Raw genomic sequence first — 17,336 nt, 5'->3', positions numbered from 1 at the left:
GTGAAGAGCTTTTTTATTTTGCCAATTAATCTTGCTTGTAAAATTGGCAATTAATCCCATGAAATTCTTGTCATTATTCAGAATAAATGGCATGGCACTGAAGTAGCATTATTAATAATAACCAAGCAAATCTCTTATATCCTCCTTGTCAAGATGCTACAATGATGAATCCAAAATACAAGCACATCTGGCTGCAGGAACAAACATCAAGTTTTTAATTATACATCTTTGTGGGAAAAGGTTTTCACAGTTAACCTCTCTTTGCAAAGATTGCCCAAATGTTTTATTAAGACTCGAATGGATTGCAAATATTAAAAACAAGAACATTTTTAAAGGCATAACAAATGCTTTTGTTGCCTTTGGTATTGTGTGATACATGATACGAGATAAAAATCCACAGATATACGGCCTTATCAGGGAACAGCATTTAAAGATACTATGCAAAAATGACACTAGTTGCAAGCAAGGCAACAAATTGCAGGACTTTTTACCCTACAACACTGAGAGTAAAAGTTGGAGCTAACTTAATGACACAGAGAGATGAAGTCATCTCCATAAACCTCAATAATGTCATGGCAGGAAAACCCATCACAATGACTGGACTGATGTCAAGAACAGGAGAACCTACGTGAGATGCCTGCAAGGTATGCAGTTGTAGGCACCTCATGCTCTGCTGACAAGATCCCTACCAGCCCCAAAGGCAGACTGAAGTGATTGCAGCGGGCTTTATATCTGAGCTGGCGGCAGGTAAGTCCCACACATGATCACCTACTGTCAATACTATATGTGAATTAGTCATCACCGGCAGAAATCAACTGCTTCAATGAATGCCTACCAACAGCTACTGAAACAGGTAATTAATCTTTTAAATAGAAATAAAATTACCTAAAAGACATAATAAAATAATTTTTATTACTCCAGACAGCTTTTGTATTTGCAATGGTCAAAACAATGGTCAAAAGCAAGATCTTGCAAGCACCTAAATCTAAAGCTCTCTGTGACCACAGAACCACAAAAGGGCTGAGTTTGGGATGCACCTCTGTGCCCATCTGGCCCCATCCCTACTCCAGCAGGGACACGTGGAGCAGCAGGCCAAGGGCCACGGCCAGGTGGTTTCTGAAGGTCTCCAAGCAGCGGACTCCACAACCTCTAGGCAGCCTGTGCCAGAGCTCTGTCACCCCCACAGCACAGAAGTGCTTCCTGGTGTTTCTCTTGTTCCTTTGTCCCATTGCCTCTTGTCCTGATTCTAGGCACCACTGGAAAGAGTCTGGCTCCGTTCACTTTGCATCCTCCCCTCCAGTATTTATGGACATTGGTAAGATCTCCCCCCCCAAGCATCCTGCACCTTCTTAGCTCTTCACCTGACCTAACCTGCAGAGCACCTGCAGAGCTTCAAGATAGGTTTTTCTCTACCTGTCTCCACCTGGTTTGGGGCATGCAGAAGATGCCTTGGAAATGCTGGTTGTAATTCATCTTTCTGGAAGCACAGTAGTCGCTGAGTTCCTCCAGAATATTAAAACCCAAGGTTCGATTCTATCCTCTCATCAAAGAAAGGTGAATCATCAACACTCATAAGCTCATTCACCTGCCTTAGACAATGAATGCTATTTGTTTTCTATATCATAATTTAAAATAGTCATTGAACTGGAGAAAGATTATTTTATAGCCTTGTGGCCAGAACATTCACCTAAGGGGTGAGAGGAGCAGAGGGTATTTCATAGTACTTCTCTTGTCCTTCCTGCTCTTACACTGTCAGACCACACTAATATGAGAGTACAAGAGTTCTTCAGAATACCTCAGGCCAGTGACAAAGGGTACTGCCCGCCACGGACATTTCCGTTCAAACCTTCCCAATAGGAAGGAGCTTGATAGAGGGAATTTTCAAAACACTGGGGTCTTGGAAACCACAGGACCACCTCTGGGTGCTCTAAGCTTTTAATACTAGGGTTAAAAAAATGTTTTCAGTTTGATCCCATTTAAAATCTTTGAGCTTTTTATTTCCAAGAGGAAAAAAACATAATTATCTGCATGGATCTGAACTACTTTTTCTGTGTTTGTTTGATTTTGCAACAAAAAAAATTCCTGATATGCATAACACAGGAGAACTATAATTGCTTTCCAATTCCTTATCAGCACATGATCATCCTTGCTACTCCCAGCTCCAGTAAACTAACTTCCGATATATTTACACTAGGTTTTACACAGCTCTGAAGTGCCAAAAATTTAACCTGTGCATTTTACTTTCAATTAGAATACTGTCCATAGTAACACCATATGTTTGTATCTACCAGACTGACCCTTATGTTACCAAATATGAGAATCGGACCAATTAAGTTGAGCTCACTGATGTTTCAGCTCACACTTCAGAGAGAAACTACTATAGTCTCTGCATTTCTTCTTATGATATTGAATGACAATTTGCTGAGAACTTGTAAGCAAAATTAGACTTCTACTTATATTTATTTGCTTTATTTAGTAGACTAACTATAAATTCTTTTTTGGTTTCCTTTATGTTAATTCTGTATATTCAGAACACATGTTGCAAGCTCCAAAACCATTACAGCTCCAAAACAACAGCTTTCCTGCATGTATTGGTAAACAATCCCTGCAGAAGTACTGCAAGCTTTGCAGTGAGAAAAAAACAAACGACAAACAAGACGTAACAAATGAATAGCATTCAACCCTACAATGCTACAATTAAAAAAAGTGTATATATATATAAGTGAGAAGAGTATACGCTAATATAATTAAGAAACGAATGTTTAACTTGGGATTTAAAGGGCAGAGTGAGCCAGCTGTACAGATAGCAAAATGAAGAAGATAGCTCCACACGAGAGCCAAATGAGCAATCGCACAAACCTGTGAGGCAGCAAACTGCACGAGGGGTGGGGAGCAGAACTAAATCAGAAACAGAGAGCATGTTACAGAAGGAAATAAACGTGAACCATATGGAAGAATATTCACAACACATTAGTGTTTAATTAGATAATATAATGGATAAGGACACTTCTGCAGCGTCATCATAAACAAAGATGAATGGAAAATGTGCTACTAATAAAAGTGGGTAATGCAACTGCGCTACAACTGTAATTTGATCAATCACAAATTTAAAACAAAAATAATATTTTGATACAATATTTTACTACTGCATTTAGTTGTAGAAAAGGAAGCACAGATGGGGATGTTCTCATCTGAGGTTCCAGGTACTTCAAAAGCAAACAAAAAACAATCACCACAACTGCTTGAAATCTAACACTTGTACCCAAACTAGCATTCCCATTTCATGGAGAACACACACGACGTGCCTTTTGGATGAAAAGTATGGAATGGCCCTTCCAAATTTCTTCCTCTTCTAAAATATGATTTAATTGTGTGAAAGCTCTAAAACAAAGGTAACAACTGAAGTTAACGTTAGCGTAGGAAAATTAACCTGGAGGCCCTAGATTTGTTTTCATGCATTTACTTTACACAGCATACCAACCTGACATAAGTAACAGCACAGGTTAATTGCTTATGAGAGAATAACAGCAGGCAACAAATAGAGCAAAAGTAGAGTGAGAGAAACAAAATGGTCTTGAAGGCCTTTGTGATCTTCACAAACACCTCTGAACAAGGATGATTTCTGAAAAGCCAGTCACATGCATGCAAGTCATTATAGCTGTGTATAGCTGCATACACACTGATGTTTGGTGGCAGCTTACATCCTTACATCTCTCAAGCAGGATCAGTCTTTTCAAGTTGTGCAAGACAGGATAATTTATTAGCAGTCACAGCTTCAAGCTTTAAATGAATAAATAAAATATGGTATACAAATAATCAAAAATAGAAGATGAGAAGAGTACAAAAAGATGATTTCTCATTATAAGTATATACAAACTGCAGGTTAAATGAGTGTGCAAATTTCAGTTGGCGTTAACATTTTTTTTGCTTTTTTTTTTTTTTTTTTTTTGAGACTGCATAACATCCCAGAGTTATCAGAATTGCAGAACCACAGAACTGTGGTCACTCCAGGACCCAATTGGCCTTCTTGGCCACAGGGCACAGTGCTGCTCATGGCCAACCTGTTGGCCACCAGGACCCCCAGGTCCTTCTCTGCAGAGCTACTCCAGCAGGTTAGCCTCCAACCTGTACTGTACACCTTCAAAATGTAGTAGATTCACTTGAAAGCAAAACTGGAAATCAAGGGACCATCTGGGAAGGCATTAAAACCACATGTTGATATCTCAGAAATTCACTTTTTATTCAAGATTAGTTCCTCAGCTAGCTGTAGTTGAGCTGCACATTTCTAGGTCATCTTTCTAGTAAATCTTTCAAATGCAATTGCTTTAGAAGATGAAAAGCATATTTTTTAAAAATATATATATATAATCCATTAAAAAGTAAATGTTAGGAACTGAAATTCCAAGAAAATATATGGAAGTGAAAATAAAGTTTAACCTATATAAATCAGAAAAAAAAATAAATCTCCACAAACCAGAAATGAAACAAGAAACTATTCACTGAGTCATTTTCCATTGTAATTCTAAATTGATTCAACTAAGTGAACGCCATTGAATCCAGAATACTCAGGATAGGATGGGAAACTTCATTTCACAGACATGAATAAGGTGTAGGCATACAAACAGGGAACTGATTGTTTTTATTTAATAATATATATTCAGCTTACATTATGTTGGCAAAAACAGCTTGTAATAATCATCAGCTGATGATATTCCAAGACGCTGTGGTTTTCAAGCATCTATATTCCAGCAGAATTCTCGAGCTATGATAACTTTTGTCTTCAGATGATGCAAATAAATTTCAGGTGAAGCGTAGCAGACCTAACATTTCAACAACATTATGCCTATTCAGGCAGCTGAAACACACCACAAATTATGTCGCCAGAGACAAACTGAACAACCACTGCCTTAGACCCCCTCCTATGAATAAATATCTTTCCAAGCCTGCACCATCCAGGAGGATGCAGAAAACATGCTGCTTTGCCTCAATACTACAAACTAGAGCATAAATTAAGTCCTGCGCTGACTGAGAAGTCAGATTGAAAGCTGTACTCCACAAAAAGGACTCTTAGTTCTTGCAGGGTGTATATATAATTTAAATTATGCTTACCATGTGTTCAGATATTGCAGAACTCTATAGAAATAGCAGGAATTTTAACTACTGGATTTGCATCCACAATTAGAAGAACTTATTAGGCCAAAGCACTGTCTTTCACAGTGGCTGCACCCTTAACTGTGATATTTTTTAGCAGAGAAAATAAAAAAAACTTTGTATAGGAAGATGTGAGGTGCCCAGTTTTTGGAATTAAATATATCAAAATGTTGTTATTCTTGTTCAAAAAAAAAAAAAAAAAAAAAAAAGCCACAACCAACCCACCCACACACCTATTTACAAGCTCTGAACGAACAGCTTTCCCCAGTGATTGTGATAACTGATAACTCGACACAAAACACTGTGCTCTGTTTTTTAGTTTCTAGACCTCCTTGGTAACAAAGATACAGTACTCAGAGATTGCTTTGACTTTCTTTCCTCATTTGCCCAGCTATTGCAGCACAGAGGTCTGAATGCTCCTGCCAGCTTCAGTTGTGCTTTCAGGGTGCGCTGGGCATGATGTCATTTCTCCCAGCAGCTCAGAGACCTCAAGGCCCTGTGTTCCACTGACACTACAGCTGTGTGTGAAGGAGCAACAACAAGCACCAGGAGGATGCTTCCCTCCTTGTACTGTTAGGAAGTACAGCTTGCTCAGAATGAACAGACAAGGGTTCCTGTACAGAGGTGAAGAGAGACAGAATAGAATTCAAACAGGCGACTTGAACATTAGAGGGACCTGGAAATTTGTATGTGTTTGCAGAGTACAGAGTTACAGATCTCCCAATATACATACAATTAAGTTATTATTTTTGATTTCACAATTGCCTTCTAAAACATGACAAGTTTTATGGAATTGGAAACTTAGCATGAAAACTTGTATATGCCATTTTGGTGACATTCATCCATTCAAGAATCCTGAAACAATGTAAGCCCCCTCTGCAGGCAGTTCCACAGGCAGGACCATCTTCTACACAAGAACACGGTGAGCCAAGATGTGGAGCTGTTAGGGCAGGACAGAACCAAGATCCTGCCTTACTCTTGGCTATTCACTCTCTCAAAAACTTTCCTGACTTCTCACTTTCATCTCAAGTCCCACGCTGTGGTTCTCAGTCACTCTTGTATCTGGAGATCCAATCTCCTAATGCAAAGGCAAATCCTTTGAAGCACCTTCCGTTAGTCCCTGGGAACACTTTGCACTGTTTGATTTGTCACCCTTCCTTAAGCACTCCCAGGTAGCGAAGCCAACAGCCAATTCACACCCGCTGGAGACAGATATGCAAACAAATAAACTAAGCAAACACCATCGAATTTGGGAAGACAGTAAACAAATCACTTATCCCTGTAAAGAAGAGCAAGCTTTCAAGTGAATATTCAAACTGATGTATTTGAAAAAATCCCTTTGGATCGTGACCTCTTTCCTCTTCAGCCCTACTCTCCCCTCTGATCCAGGCATTTCTGATTGTGCTGGACTCCATAGAAGTTCTAGATGCAGGCATTGCTGCATGCTGCTGGCACTGAGTGGCTCTGTCCTGGAGATGTGCTGTGCTGCCTCCGTGAGATGAGAGGACACATTGGTGGCATGGTGCAGAAATGCAGCACAGGAGAGCTAAGGTCTCACATTTAGCAGTGCACCAAACACTTATTAAAGGGATCCCACTAAGAAAAATGCATTCAATAAAATTTAATTTGTTTGGATAAAAGCATTCCCGAGAAGCATGGAATTGTAAATGTAGCAAGATAGGAATAATAATGATAAGAAGAAAGAAAATAAGAAAGCCTGGAGACAAATTGAAACATACTGAATTATTTTATTGCCCAAGTGAAATACAAGAAGAAATAAATAGTACAAACTTAGAACCATAGAATTAAGTTGGCAGGGACCCCTAAAGGCCAACAGACAGACCCAACGCCCCTGCAGTGAACAGGGACACCTACAGCTCCACCAGGTGCTCAGAGCCCCATCCAGCCTGACCTTGAGTGTCTCCAGGGACGGGGCATCCACCACCTTTCTGGGCACCCCGTGCCAATGCCTCATCAGCCTTACTGTAAAAAACTTTATCCCTAAATCCAGTATAACCTCCCCTCTTTTAGTTTGAAACCATTTCCCTTGTCCTGTCATAGCAGACCCCGCTAAAGAGTCTGCCCCCTTTTTTCTTACGGCCCCCTGCAGATACTGACAGGCCGCTCTCGGCTCTCCCCGCAGCCTTCTCTTCTCCAGGCTGCACAGCCCCAGCTCTCCCAGCCCGTCCTCGTAGGAGAGGTGCCCCATTCCTTCGGTCATTTTTGTGGCCCTCCTCAGGATGCACTCCAACAGCTCCACATCCCTCCCGTACTGAGGATTCCACATCCGGACGCAGTGCTGCAGGTGAGGTCTGTCAGCGCAGAGCAGAGGGGCAGGATCACCTCCCCGGTCACACGGCTAATGACGCAGCCCACGACGGGCTTCCCGGGGCCCCGCCGGGCTGCGGGCAGCTGCGGGCGGCACCGCTCCCCGCTCCGCTGGTGGCACCTGGCCGCTCCCGACGTCGCTCCCCTTCGTGCCGTGCCGCGCCGCTGACTGCGGGATTCCCCGTCCGTCCCCGGTCCCGCCCCCGGCGCCCCCCCCGCCCGTCCCGCGCCCCCCGATGCCGGAGGGCCGCGTCCGGCCCCGCGCCCGGTACCTGGGGTAGCGCCTTTTCCCCCGCCGCCGTTCAAACGCGCTGCCGTAAAGCGCCGGTCTCCCCTGGCAACAAGGTTCCGGCCGAGCACTAGGTGTAGGAAGGTGATGTAAAAGTAAAACCACCCAGTGTCGTAAACCAGGTCCGGGGGGGAGGGGAGGGCGGGCGGGGGAGGGCGGGGGAGGAGGTGACTGGAGCATTTAGACACAAGCGAGAGGATCATGGCGGATGGCCCCAGGTGTAAGCGCAGGAAGCAGGCGAACCCGAGGCGCAACAACGGTCAGTGAGCGGCGGGGCGGCGGGCGGCGGGGCGGGCCGGAGGCCGCGGGCCGGGTCGGGCCGCCGGGAGCGCGGCGGGGGGGAGGTGGGGAGAAGTAGAAAGTAATTTCCCCGCCGCTCCCCGCCGGCAGCGGGCTCGCCCCGCACCGTTATATCCGCTACCTGGCGCCCTCCTCCGCCTAGCGGTGCCGCCCGGCCGGGACCGTTAGGCGCTGCCTCCCGCCTGCCCTGCCCGCAGCGGGACCGCGGCCCCGGGCAGCGCCGTACCGTACCGTGCCGCGCCGCGCCGGGCGGGGAGCGCCGAGCGCCGGGGGAGCGCCCGGCCCCGGCAGCGCCAACTCCGAACTTGGTACCTGCGGGACCCCGGCGCGGGGGCGGGATCCGGCGCTGTGCCGTGCTCCGCGCTGCCCGAGCCCCGCGGTCCCCCCGTCTCGGAGCGGCTCCTCGCCCCCGGTCGGCGCCGGTTCGTTTAATTCCACTTTTTTTTTTTTTTTAATTTTTTTTTTTTTTTTTCCCTCTGCCCTCGCTTTATTTACATTTCTCTTTCCGGGGGGCCCTGTTGCTGCTGCGGGGGGGCCGCCTTCCTGCCGCAGCCCCGCGCTCCCCGCAGCCGGGCCGGGTCGGAGAGGGGGGGAGTGAAGGGCGGCGAAGTTTGCTGCCTCCTTCTCCCCCCCCGTCGCGGTACCTGCCCGGCTCGGGCGGGGTGGCAGCGGCCCGGCCGGGGGCCCTCGCTACTCTCTGCTACATGACCACTGCTGCGGTCTATATAAGGAATTACATTTACATTTCAGACTTAAGGGTTGCTGTGGCTTTTCTTTTTTTTTTTGGGGGGGGGGGGAAGGGGGGAGATACGTGTGTTACTTTAAGATGCGTGTTGAAGGTACACAGCTGGGGGAATAAACACTCCAAACACCCACTCCGTACTTATTTTCTGGAAAATAGAGAAGTAGTCGAGTTGTCGTCGCTGCTCTGTGTAACGGGGTGTGCAGCAGGAGATTTTGTAACCTTCCTTGGCAATTTTGGGTTTTATGTGGCATTTCCTGTGCAGGGTCACAGATAGGAAGGCTCTCGCCCGCGATCCGAGATGTTTTTGTGCGCAGCGGACGCGCTCTGAAATGCACCAGAGGCACTGCTGGTGCCTCCTCTGCGATCCCAACCACGCTGGGCGTGAAGCGCCCATATGCTGTGGCCTGTCTGGGGTTGGCGGGCTCCGTGGGTCCCTTTGAACTCCGGGGAGGGGGCTTTTATTTTTGCTGTGTGTGTTTTATAAGGAATATTTTTGTTTACATGATCGCATTAGTAATTTCTTGCACTGGTTTAAATATTTGTATTTCCCTCATGATTTGGCTCTGCGAAAGGTAAGTTTGGAAAGTGCTTCTGTCTTTACCTTATTTAAAATGTTGCTGATCGGAAAAAGGGGCTTTTCTTGCTGCTGACGACGTGTGTGTGACATGTGAGCCCGAACCACCCAGCGTCTGTGCAGGAGCTGTAAACATGTTTACCTGAGCAGGAAAGAAAATGGATTTTTCTCTTAGAGATCCACTGATACGGACAGCGTGCTCTTAAAGCGTATCAACAGATGACTCGAGAGAAATTCTCTGGAAGCATAGCTTTTGAAATCAGTGGGGAAAAAAGAGATTCCTGATTGCTGCAGCAAATGGCAACTTGTGCAGGTAGAAAAAAAGATGGTGTTTAGTTTTCTCCTACATGCATGTCAGCCCCCTCCTGCCTTCTGCTCTCGTTCTCCAGGGAGGGATTTATTTACCGTGCTTGCTGTCAGTGTTTTTCCTTTGTGCTTAATATTAGAAAAACAGATTTGAAGCTGTTTAAGCACAAAACGTTTTGTCTGCAGTGTGTATTGCTCACAGAAAACAAAAGGTGTAGGAGACGTGGTGCCGTTCCAGGTATCTTTCATCTTCATCACTTTCGGACCTCATAATTGCACCCTTTTTATTATGAAATGCCTTTGAGTCTTTATCGAGTAGTTCTGCTATGTAGAATATGCCTTGTTTTAGTCTGTTTCTGGTTCTTTTTTTTGAGGAATTAAAACCAACTTCAGTCATTGTGCACTGAAGCATCAGGATTGGTTAGATAATAGATTCTGGATAATAGAGATTTCTCAGCAGTGGGTTTATGTTTGACTTGCAAATGTTTACTAAAGAAAACAGCTAGACAAATGTTAACCCTTTAACCTTTGAAATAGGTGTGAGGCTTATTTTTTTTTCTTCTAGATCTCTAAATGCACTTTACTCGTACGGATTAGTATCTCCTGTTAATCCAAGCTTGATGTACAAGGGATGCTTCAGAAACAGTCTTGTTTATAGTGTGCACTAAATTGATAGTGTGCTGTTTTAGTCATCTTTTTTTCTTCCTTTTGCACCAAGTGGGACCTTATTAGAGGGAAGTCATGCTTTATATCCAATGTGCCAATTAACAACACTGGGCTATGGCATCATTAGCATACTTTAAACTTTCCTTCTGCTTATCTGTTAACGAACTTAACGTAGCTATTCTCATACTGTAAACTTTTGTTTCTTTTTATCTCTACTTTTGAGAGCCAGAACTTATGGCTGCCATCCTGATGCATTAACTGCTACTGAAAGACAGTCTGACCTGAACAGTAGAGCTGGTCCCTGTGCTACCTTCTTTATTGACCACTACGGCAGATCAGCAGAAGAGCTGTCTGATTGGTGCTACCATTAAAGCCTTAAAGCAACAAGATCCGGCTGCTCTCAAACCTGAGGAAAACTATTCTGCATCACTGTCCTTACTTCTGAGCAGTGCATGGAAACATCTGCTGCTCTGAAGCAGTTAATGAAGTGTTAAGATAACAGCAACATTCTGATAAAGCAGGAACGTAGTGCTGGTTGGGAGTTTCTCTTCCTATCTACCTTCTCCTCTTTTTTTGATAGAGAAAGTGGGAGGAGAAAAGAGGGATGGGATTTTGCCAGTCATCTGCACTGTCACGCTCAGCTAGTACTGTGTGCACTTAATAAATTCAACATCAGCAAAAGTTTTCTTGTTTTTATTCTATTATGGATAGGCTTGCAGGATCAGATTAGTTGCTTTCTCAGCATTTCTATTATATGTTATGATTGTCTTAATTCCTATTAAAAAGCAAAACTAAAAATACTACATCTTGTTCTTCAACATTACTGAGAAAAGTAAAACCTTTGGAGCATCCCTTACTAGACACGGTAAAAAGATGTTATCAACCTTTCATGTTGTACTAAAACCACTCTAAATGTACCTTCAGTTCTTCATATGCATTTTCAGCAGTAAAAAGAAAGGTGGAACTGAGTAAATTTTGTATGCTGATTGATGGATGTGAGGAGAAGGCACGAGGCAGGGTTTTTGTTTGTTTTCTCTCTCCCTCCTGGTAACATTAAGTTAATAAAGTGTTGTGTAGGCTGATTTGTTAGAGTGCTGTTTTTAGTTGCTTTATAGTTCAATTTTTTTCTCTTACTTTCTATTATATAATCACATTTTTTTTTACTTTTTTTTTTTTTTTTGTGAAGCTGCTGTGTGTAAGAAGCCCTTCAGTGCCTTTGGATAAGCTAGAAGCACGGTGTGTTTCTGCTAACTGCAAGGTGACAGCTGCTGGCTGGATGTCAGGTCTTGGTGACGCTGGGGATGCAGCACTCCTCACCATGCCTTGCTTCTCTTGCCCCCTCACTCCAGCATTAATTTAAATTAGCATTTGGAGAGTTGAGGAATGCAGCCCAAGTTAAAATTCCAAGCACAGTGAACAGATCTATATGGACAACTGAATTAACTGTTTGAAACAAAGGAAGTCTTCTCTCATATGAACCAATAATAATTCTGTTTTAATTTTAGCTACTGAAATGTAAGGGAATGCATTTTAAACTGTTGTAATCTTTTCATTTTTGTGCTCAGTGCTTGTTATTTCAGTGGTTGTGAAGCGGTGTTTTAAGGTGATCAGCTACCTGAAACAGGTTTGTTTTCTAAGGTGATTAGCTGTCTGAAACACTTTTCCTTGCTTACAGGACTGTGGTAAATATCTTGCTGAAGCAGCAGATGAAAAGTAGTATGTGGATGAAACTTTCAGTTGGGACACGGCCTTACAAATCATAGATCATTCACATAAGTTTTCCAGTTAAAAGTCTGAGGATTTGGCTCGTGAATTCAGCTGAAGTGTGCTGTGGAAAGCCTGGTCCTGTAGCAGACACTCCTCCTGCTGAGTCTTCCTGCTGCCTGCCCTGGGCCTGTGACCAGCCATTGCTGTCAGCAGCACTGCACAGGGCTTAGGCCTCGGCCCTGGGCCTGTACTGGGTCCATTGCTGTCAGCAGCACTGCGCTGGTGTTAGGCCTCGGCCCTGGGCCTGTTGCTGTCAACAGTGCTGCTCTGCAGTTAGGCCTTGGCTGTGTCACCGAGCTCTTATCCTGACAGTGCAGAGATGAACTCTGTAGGCTCTGCCTCTTATCCAACTGCAAGCAAGGGGCTATTTGAGTCCTGCAGCTTATTACTGAAGTTTTACAGTGTAGGGTAGAGGAAGAGAGAGGCAGAATGAAAATACCTGTGTGATGCTTTTCCTCATGTGGAAACATGGGTTTTATAGGGTTTTAAATGCTAGTGAGGAATAGCAAGGATTTCTGATGTGCATGGAACTGTATTACTGTGTTTAAGATGTAAAGTCTGGTTCTGTGAAGGTTGGGTTGTGCTTTTATAACTTCTTTTTAGCAACTGCTCTCTAGGACAGGGAAACCTGCTAGATCTATGCTTTGTAGCCAAATGGCTCTGAAGGAGATGTACTTCTAAACTAAGCCACTATTTACCAAAAATATGAATTTGCTGTTTTTAACTCAGCTGTTTATAGTCACTTCTAAAAATCTAGCTAATTGATGTTGCAAGCGGATGAGTGTGTGGTGTGCTTTGTTGACTGTGAAGCCAATACTTAGCACTGCATGTTGCATCTGTGGGTGTTTGAGGGATTCTACCTGTGATGGTTTTTAACCTCCTGTTTTGTACTTGTGTGTAATCTAAACCAAATTCTTGCTTTATGTAGACTTTTGTACCAATTCGCCATGTACTGGATGAACACTAAGTTCTTGATATCAAAGAGGATAGCCAAATTCCTTAAGTTCTGTTCCTACTTACATTTTTCAAGAGGATCTTCCCAGTTACAGCAGAGCAGCAGGATCTGGCTTGCAGCTATTATCTCAAAAGCATTGGTGCTTCGTTCTGGCAGCTACAAGAGGGCTGTTGTTTTTAAGAACTAAAGTCTCAAGTGACTTACCCAAGCTCACACAGGAAGTCTATGGCAAGACTGCATCTCAGTCCATTTTTAATCCTTGGGACTACGCTTGCATGTAGCTTGATCTAGAGACTTACTGTTCAGCAGATACTATTACTTTCAGTTTAAGTACTTAAACTTTTTTGTATTTATTCTCCTGAAATGCCTGCTCTTTATATGAGCAAGAGACAATGTGCAGTACTCACTTCTCTATAGTCATTGTAAAGCGATATGAGATATCGACATAGATTACATCACTAATGATGTGCCAAAGAATTAGAATTTTTTATTTTGAATGTTTTGGCTGCTTTTTTTTTTTTGTATTCTTAATTTGAGTTCAATGATGTGCAGGTGGACAAATGTAGAACAAAACAGGAGAAAATTAACTTAAGACCTATGCTGTTAAAATCAGAATTCCTACTCTGATGTGTGAGGTGTTCAGAAGGCTGCTTTCTGGGAGGTTAACATCTGGGCTGACAATTTGTCCAGATTTGCCCCAGCAAAACAGGTGACTAACAGAGTCTTGGTATATGACTGTTATTTCTAACATTTTCAAATGTTTGGCAGGTTTTAAAAAAAAAAAAAAAAAAAAAAGCATAACTTCTCCTTAAAATAAGTTTCCCACCAAGGCACCTAAATGTCAGAGTTCAGAAGCCTATTTGCTAGACCAAACCAAAGCCGAGTCTGAGTTTCCCACTGCAGCAGAGGTTGCTGCCACCAAGCAGAGGAGCATTGAGAGAGGCTTGTGTAGAGCTTGCTGCCTGCCCAAGGAGCTCGTGGTAGAAGCAATTGGGTGGACTGCAGTCTTAGCAGCATGACTTATGTGGTAAGGAGGGATGGTGGAGCAGGGAGGGGTGTAGTCTAATTTATAGTTTAAGGTCTGGTGCCTTGTGTCTGACCATGGTGGCCTTTCAGGGAGACATGAATGTGGGTCTGGGGACTGGCTGGCTGAAGCAGGGGATCACAGTGCAAAACAGCTTCAACATCAATTGACCAGATTATGCATTGAAACACTGGAGTTGTTGGGGGATTCAGGTTGGGGTACTTGTATGTTTGTTTTTTATGCTTTCTGCTCCAGTGTTAGATTAGCAAGTGTGGTGTTTATTTCCTTTTTTTTTTTAATCTCTCTTTAAGCTGTTGCCTATGATATAGTCAATTTCGTGTGCTAACTATCAATTATTTCTTATGGATCTTGGTTTGCTTTTCTGTCTTTCTGATGCCTTATTTTTAAGTTATTGGAAAGAGTAACAAGTTGATATTTAAACTATTCAGTTATAGCTTTTAATCTTTGCTTGCCTTCCTCTTATGAAGACAGAGTGGGCTTATTTTAAGCTTTTTAAGTGAGGAGCCTCAGTGTGTTTACTTAATAATTTATTTGGCTCTTTTTTGTATTGTGTTCAGAAAAAGTCCTGTATTGACAGTTCAGGAGAATGGAAAGCACACTCAAGAATGAGGCTTGTAAAATACTGACCACAGTTAAACACAGCATGGCTTTACAAATCTGTTTCAGTATTCTTGAGAAATGGTGTCTTCATCACCATCATGTAAGCATCTTTCAGGTAGTAAAAATGTACAAAGTCTTCTCAGTAACTATACCTGTACATCTGATTTCTTGCGCAAATGTCTTGCATGACAGCTTCCTTTCACATCCTGGGAGGGTAGGTGGTAGAGCAGAAACAAGAAACCTGTTAAGGTTGGATCTTTACATATGGAGCAGCTGGGCAGTGATTCAAATGTTTCAGTTGGTTAGTGCTCAACATGTTAACCAGGGTCCTTTAGGCTTGCAAGTTTGTCCCCTGAGGAAACCGTAACAGAGTTGGGTTTTTTTGTGTGTTTGAGGGTTTTTTTTGTTTGTTTTTTGTTTTTAAAGAAACTTTATCTCTTATTGAGCTAGTTTATGATACCATTACTGGAATGTAATGTTATCTTTTAACTTTGTTTTTTAAAGATCAACAGAAATTAACTAAAAATATGCTTTCTCATCTTTGGGATGTCAGTGCTATTTGAAAGCAGCCTGCTTCAGCTTGCTCTTTTTTCAGCTGTCATTCTCAGCTGCCACAATTTCTTAACGTGAGGACTCTACTCCTGTTGTTGCAAAGCAGTCTGGTTAACAACTGCTGTCACCCAAAGGTGAAAAACCTGAAAACTGGCATCCCTTGTTTTCATTACAAATGCTTGCTGTTCAGTAGTATCTCCCTTGTTCCTTGGGCTTATTGTCTCCATTTATCCTATTTTTGGAGAATTATGTAGAGCAGATGAGCACCTGCAATGAATGATCAGTGCATTCTTCTGGATCTGTTCAGAGTCTCAGTCATGAAAGAATGAAAATAAATAAATAAATAAATAAATCTGTTCTCTGCTGAGATTACATTTCATCCTATCCAGTTAGGGTGTCCAGAATATCTGTTCTTGAGTAGAAGTACTCATGAAACTACTTTAGGCACTAAAGAACTCATGATTTTATCATGAGAGAATGGTGTAAAGTGTATCAGAAGAAAAAGGAAACAGCTCTAACTGCCTCTTAAGTACATATTTTAAATGTGTTCTGGATTTGATGCAGATATCCTCTCTTCCTGTGTGCCTTTGTGGCTTTTTTCTCTTTTCTTGAGTCCAGTATAGGAGCTATACTGGAGGAGCCATCAAGAGTGCCAGAGGCAAATGAATTCTAATGCTGGCTCTGGACCATGCTCCTGAGAGACATCCATGGGCGAAACTTGAAATAAAGGGGTTAAGAATCTGATATGGTTGAGGATTTTTACTTACAAACCAGTCTGCCTGGCCTTATTAGGATCAAATACTACTTGGGTCAGTGATGCTAGATAGTACCTTCAGTTACTTTGATATGAAACATTTTCATTATTTCAGCCAACGTTCATATTCTGACAGACAACTGACAGATACTGAGGGCAATTTTCTGTTTTGTAGAGACATCTGTCTGCAGAGCATCCATGGGAGAAAGCAAAATGAAATTACAAAACATCAAAAATGTGGCATGATTGAAAAAGGCCTGGGGAAATCTATTCCGTCTGAAAACGTGTGAGCTAAAGAACAGCAAATAATACCCTAATTACAGGGCTTAGGCTGCTATTTCCTAAACTGATGTCTTTAACCTAAAAATTGAGTTTTCTTGTTTGCTGTTTCTAACAATTCCGCTCACTGCCAATATGTAACTTTAAGAGGAAAAATGTCTGAAAACATAAGGGAGATGAGTTGTCTTTTTTTTTTTTCTACATGCATGTGTATTTAAACAGTTGTTTTTTTTTTTTTTGTTTTTTTTTTTTTTTTTCCCTCAATGTTTTAAAGATTTTTGCCTTGTCCTTTCAGGCATACGTTGAATTTTCCTTCTTCCTACATCCTGTTCCATCTTATTTTGTTTAAGATCCAGAATGACATATAGTGTCAGTCCAGTCAAGTTCTAGACTGGAAAAGGAGATAGGACTCAGAATCTGTACCATGTCTAGTCTTCTCTCCTATTTTGCACATCTTTGCTTTGTTTCTAGTATTTACCAAATAACTATTGGGAATGCAAGTTGTGTATTAGTGAGTTTGTTCTTAGAGTATTGTTTTCAGGACGGACCTAGGTACTGTTAGCTCCTCAAGGGGCATGAGGTGGTGAGCAAGGACTTTGAAGCAGATTTGGCGTTGTAATGACTAGCTTCCTTCCCTGCTGCTGTCCCTTCCCCTTCCTTGCAAGGCATTTTCATTTGAAAGCTAAGGTGTGGTCATCAGGCATATCTGTTCTCAACTTCCAGTAATTTTTAGCTCACTGTGGAACTAGACCATAATTACATATGCAAATAAAGTATTTTTTTTATTATTATTCTTACCTTGTGCATGTGGGAGAGAAAGATAAGATTACAGCATACCACCAGGGATGAAGGTGCTGCCGAAGTGAGGAAGTTCCCTTCCCTGGGGCTTGCCCAGTGCAGGGGTTCAGAGCTTCTTTGACTCAAAGGCAACAAGAAAACTCTGTTCTGACAGTCTTATCCTTTAGATAGGACACTTTAGGTCACTTGTATTAACAACATTTTGATACATTCTAGCTCTTCTGAGT

The 17,336-nt window shown here is 42.6% G+C and overlaps 1 protein-coding gene and 1 long non-coding RNA gene across 6 annotated transcripts in view; one reads left to right on the top strand and one right to left on the bottom strand.

Annotated features, from left to right (window-relative positions):
- Nucleotides 1-7,309: 7,309 nt before the first annotated feature.
- LOC146544085 (uncharacterized) lies at nt 7,310-8,534 on the bottom strand. Of its 3 annotated transcripts, none has more exons than XR_014884193.1 (3): nt 8,190-8,534; nt 7,752-7,838; nt 7,310-7,463 (listed from the first exon to the last, which is right to left on the bottom strand). It is a non-coding gene; the product is annotated as an uncharacterized LOC146544085 (long non-coding RNA). The 3 variants fall into 3 exon arrangements; XR_014884191.1 differs by having other exon boundaries at nt 8,300-8,534; XR_014884192.1 differs by having other exon boundaries at nt 8,381-8,534.
- The window catches only part of ZEB1 (zinc finger E-box binding homeobox 1), a 105,659-nt gene continuing 96,223 nt past the window's right edge, over nt 7,901-17,336 (top strand). For 2 of the 3 annotated variants that reach the window (XM_085227122.1, XM_085227121.1), the window contains exon 1: nt 7,901-8,027. In XM_085227122.1, coding sequence (XP_085083248.1) covers nt 7,970-8,027 — 58 coding nt within the window. In that variant the 5' untranslated portion in view covers nt 7,901-7,969. Of the gene's footprint in view, nt 8,028-9,669; nt 9,701-17,336 lie in introns of those variants that run through there. The other variant, XM_085227123.1, reaches the window with a different exon arrangement.

This window comes from Meleagris gallopavo, chromosome 6, assembly GCF_905368555.1.
Source record: "Meleagris gallopavo chromosome 6, MGAL_WU_HG_1.1, whole genome shotgun sequence".
NCBI lineage: Eukaryota > Metazoa > Chordata > Aves > Galliformes > Phasianidae > Meleagris > Meleagris gallopavo.
This window is presented reverse-complemented; position numbering and strand designations above follow the sequence as displayed.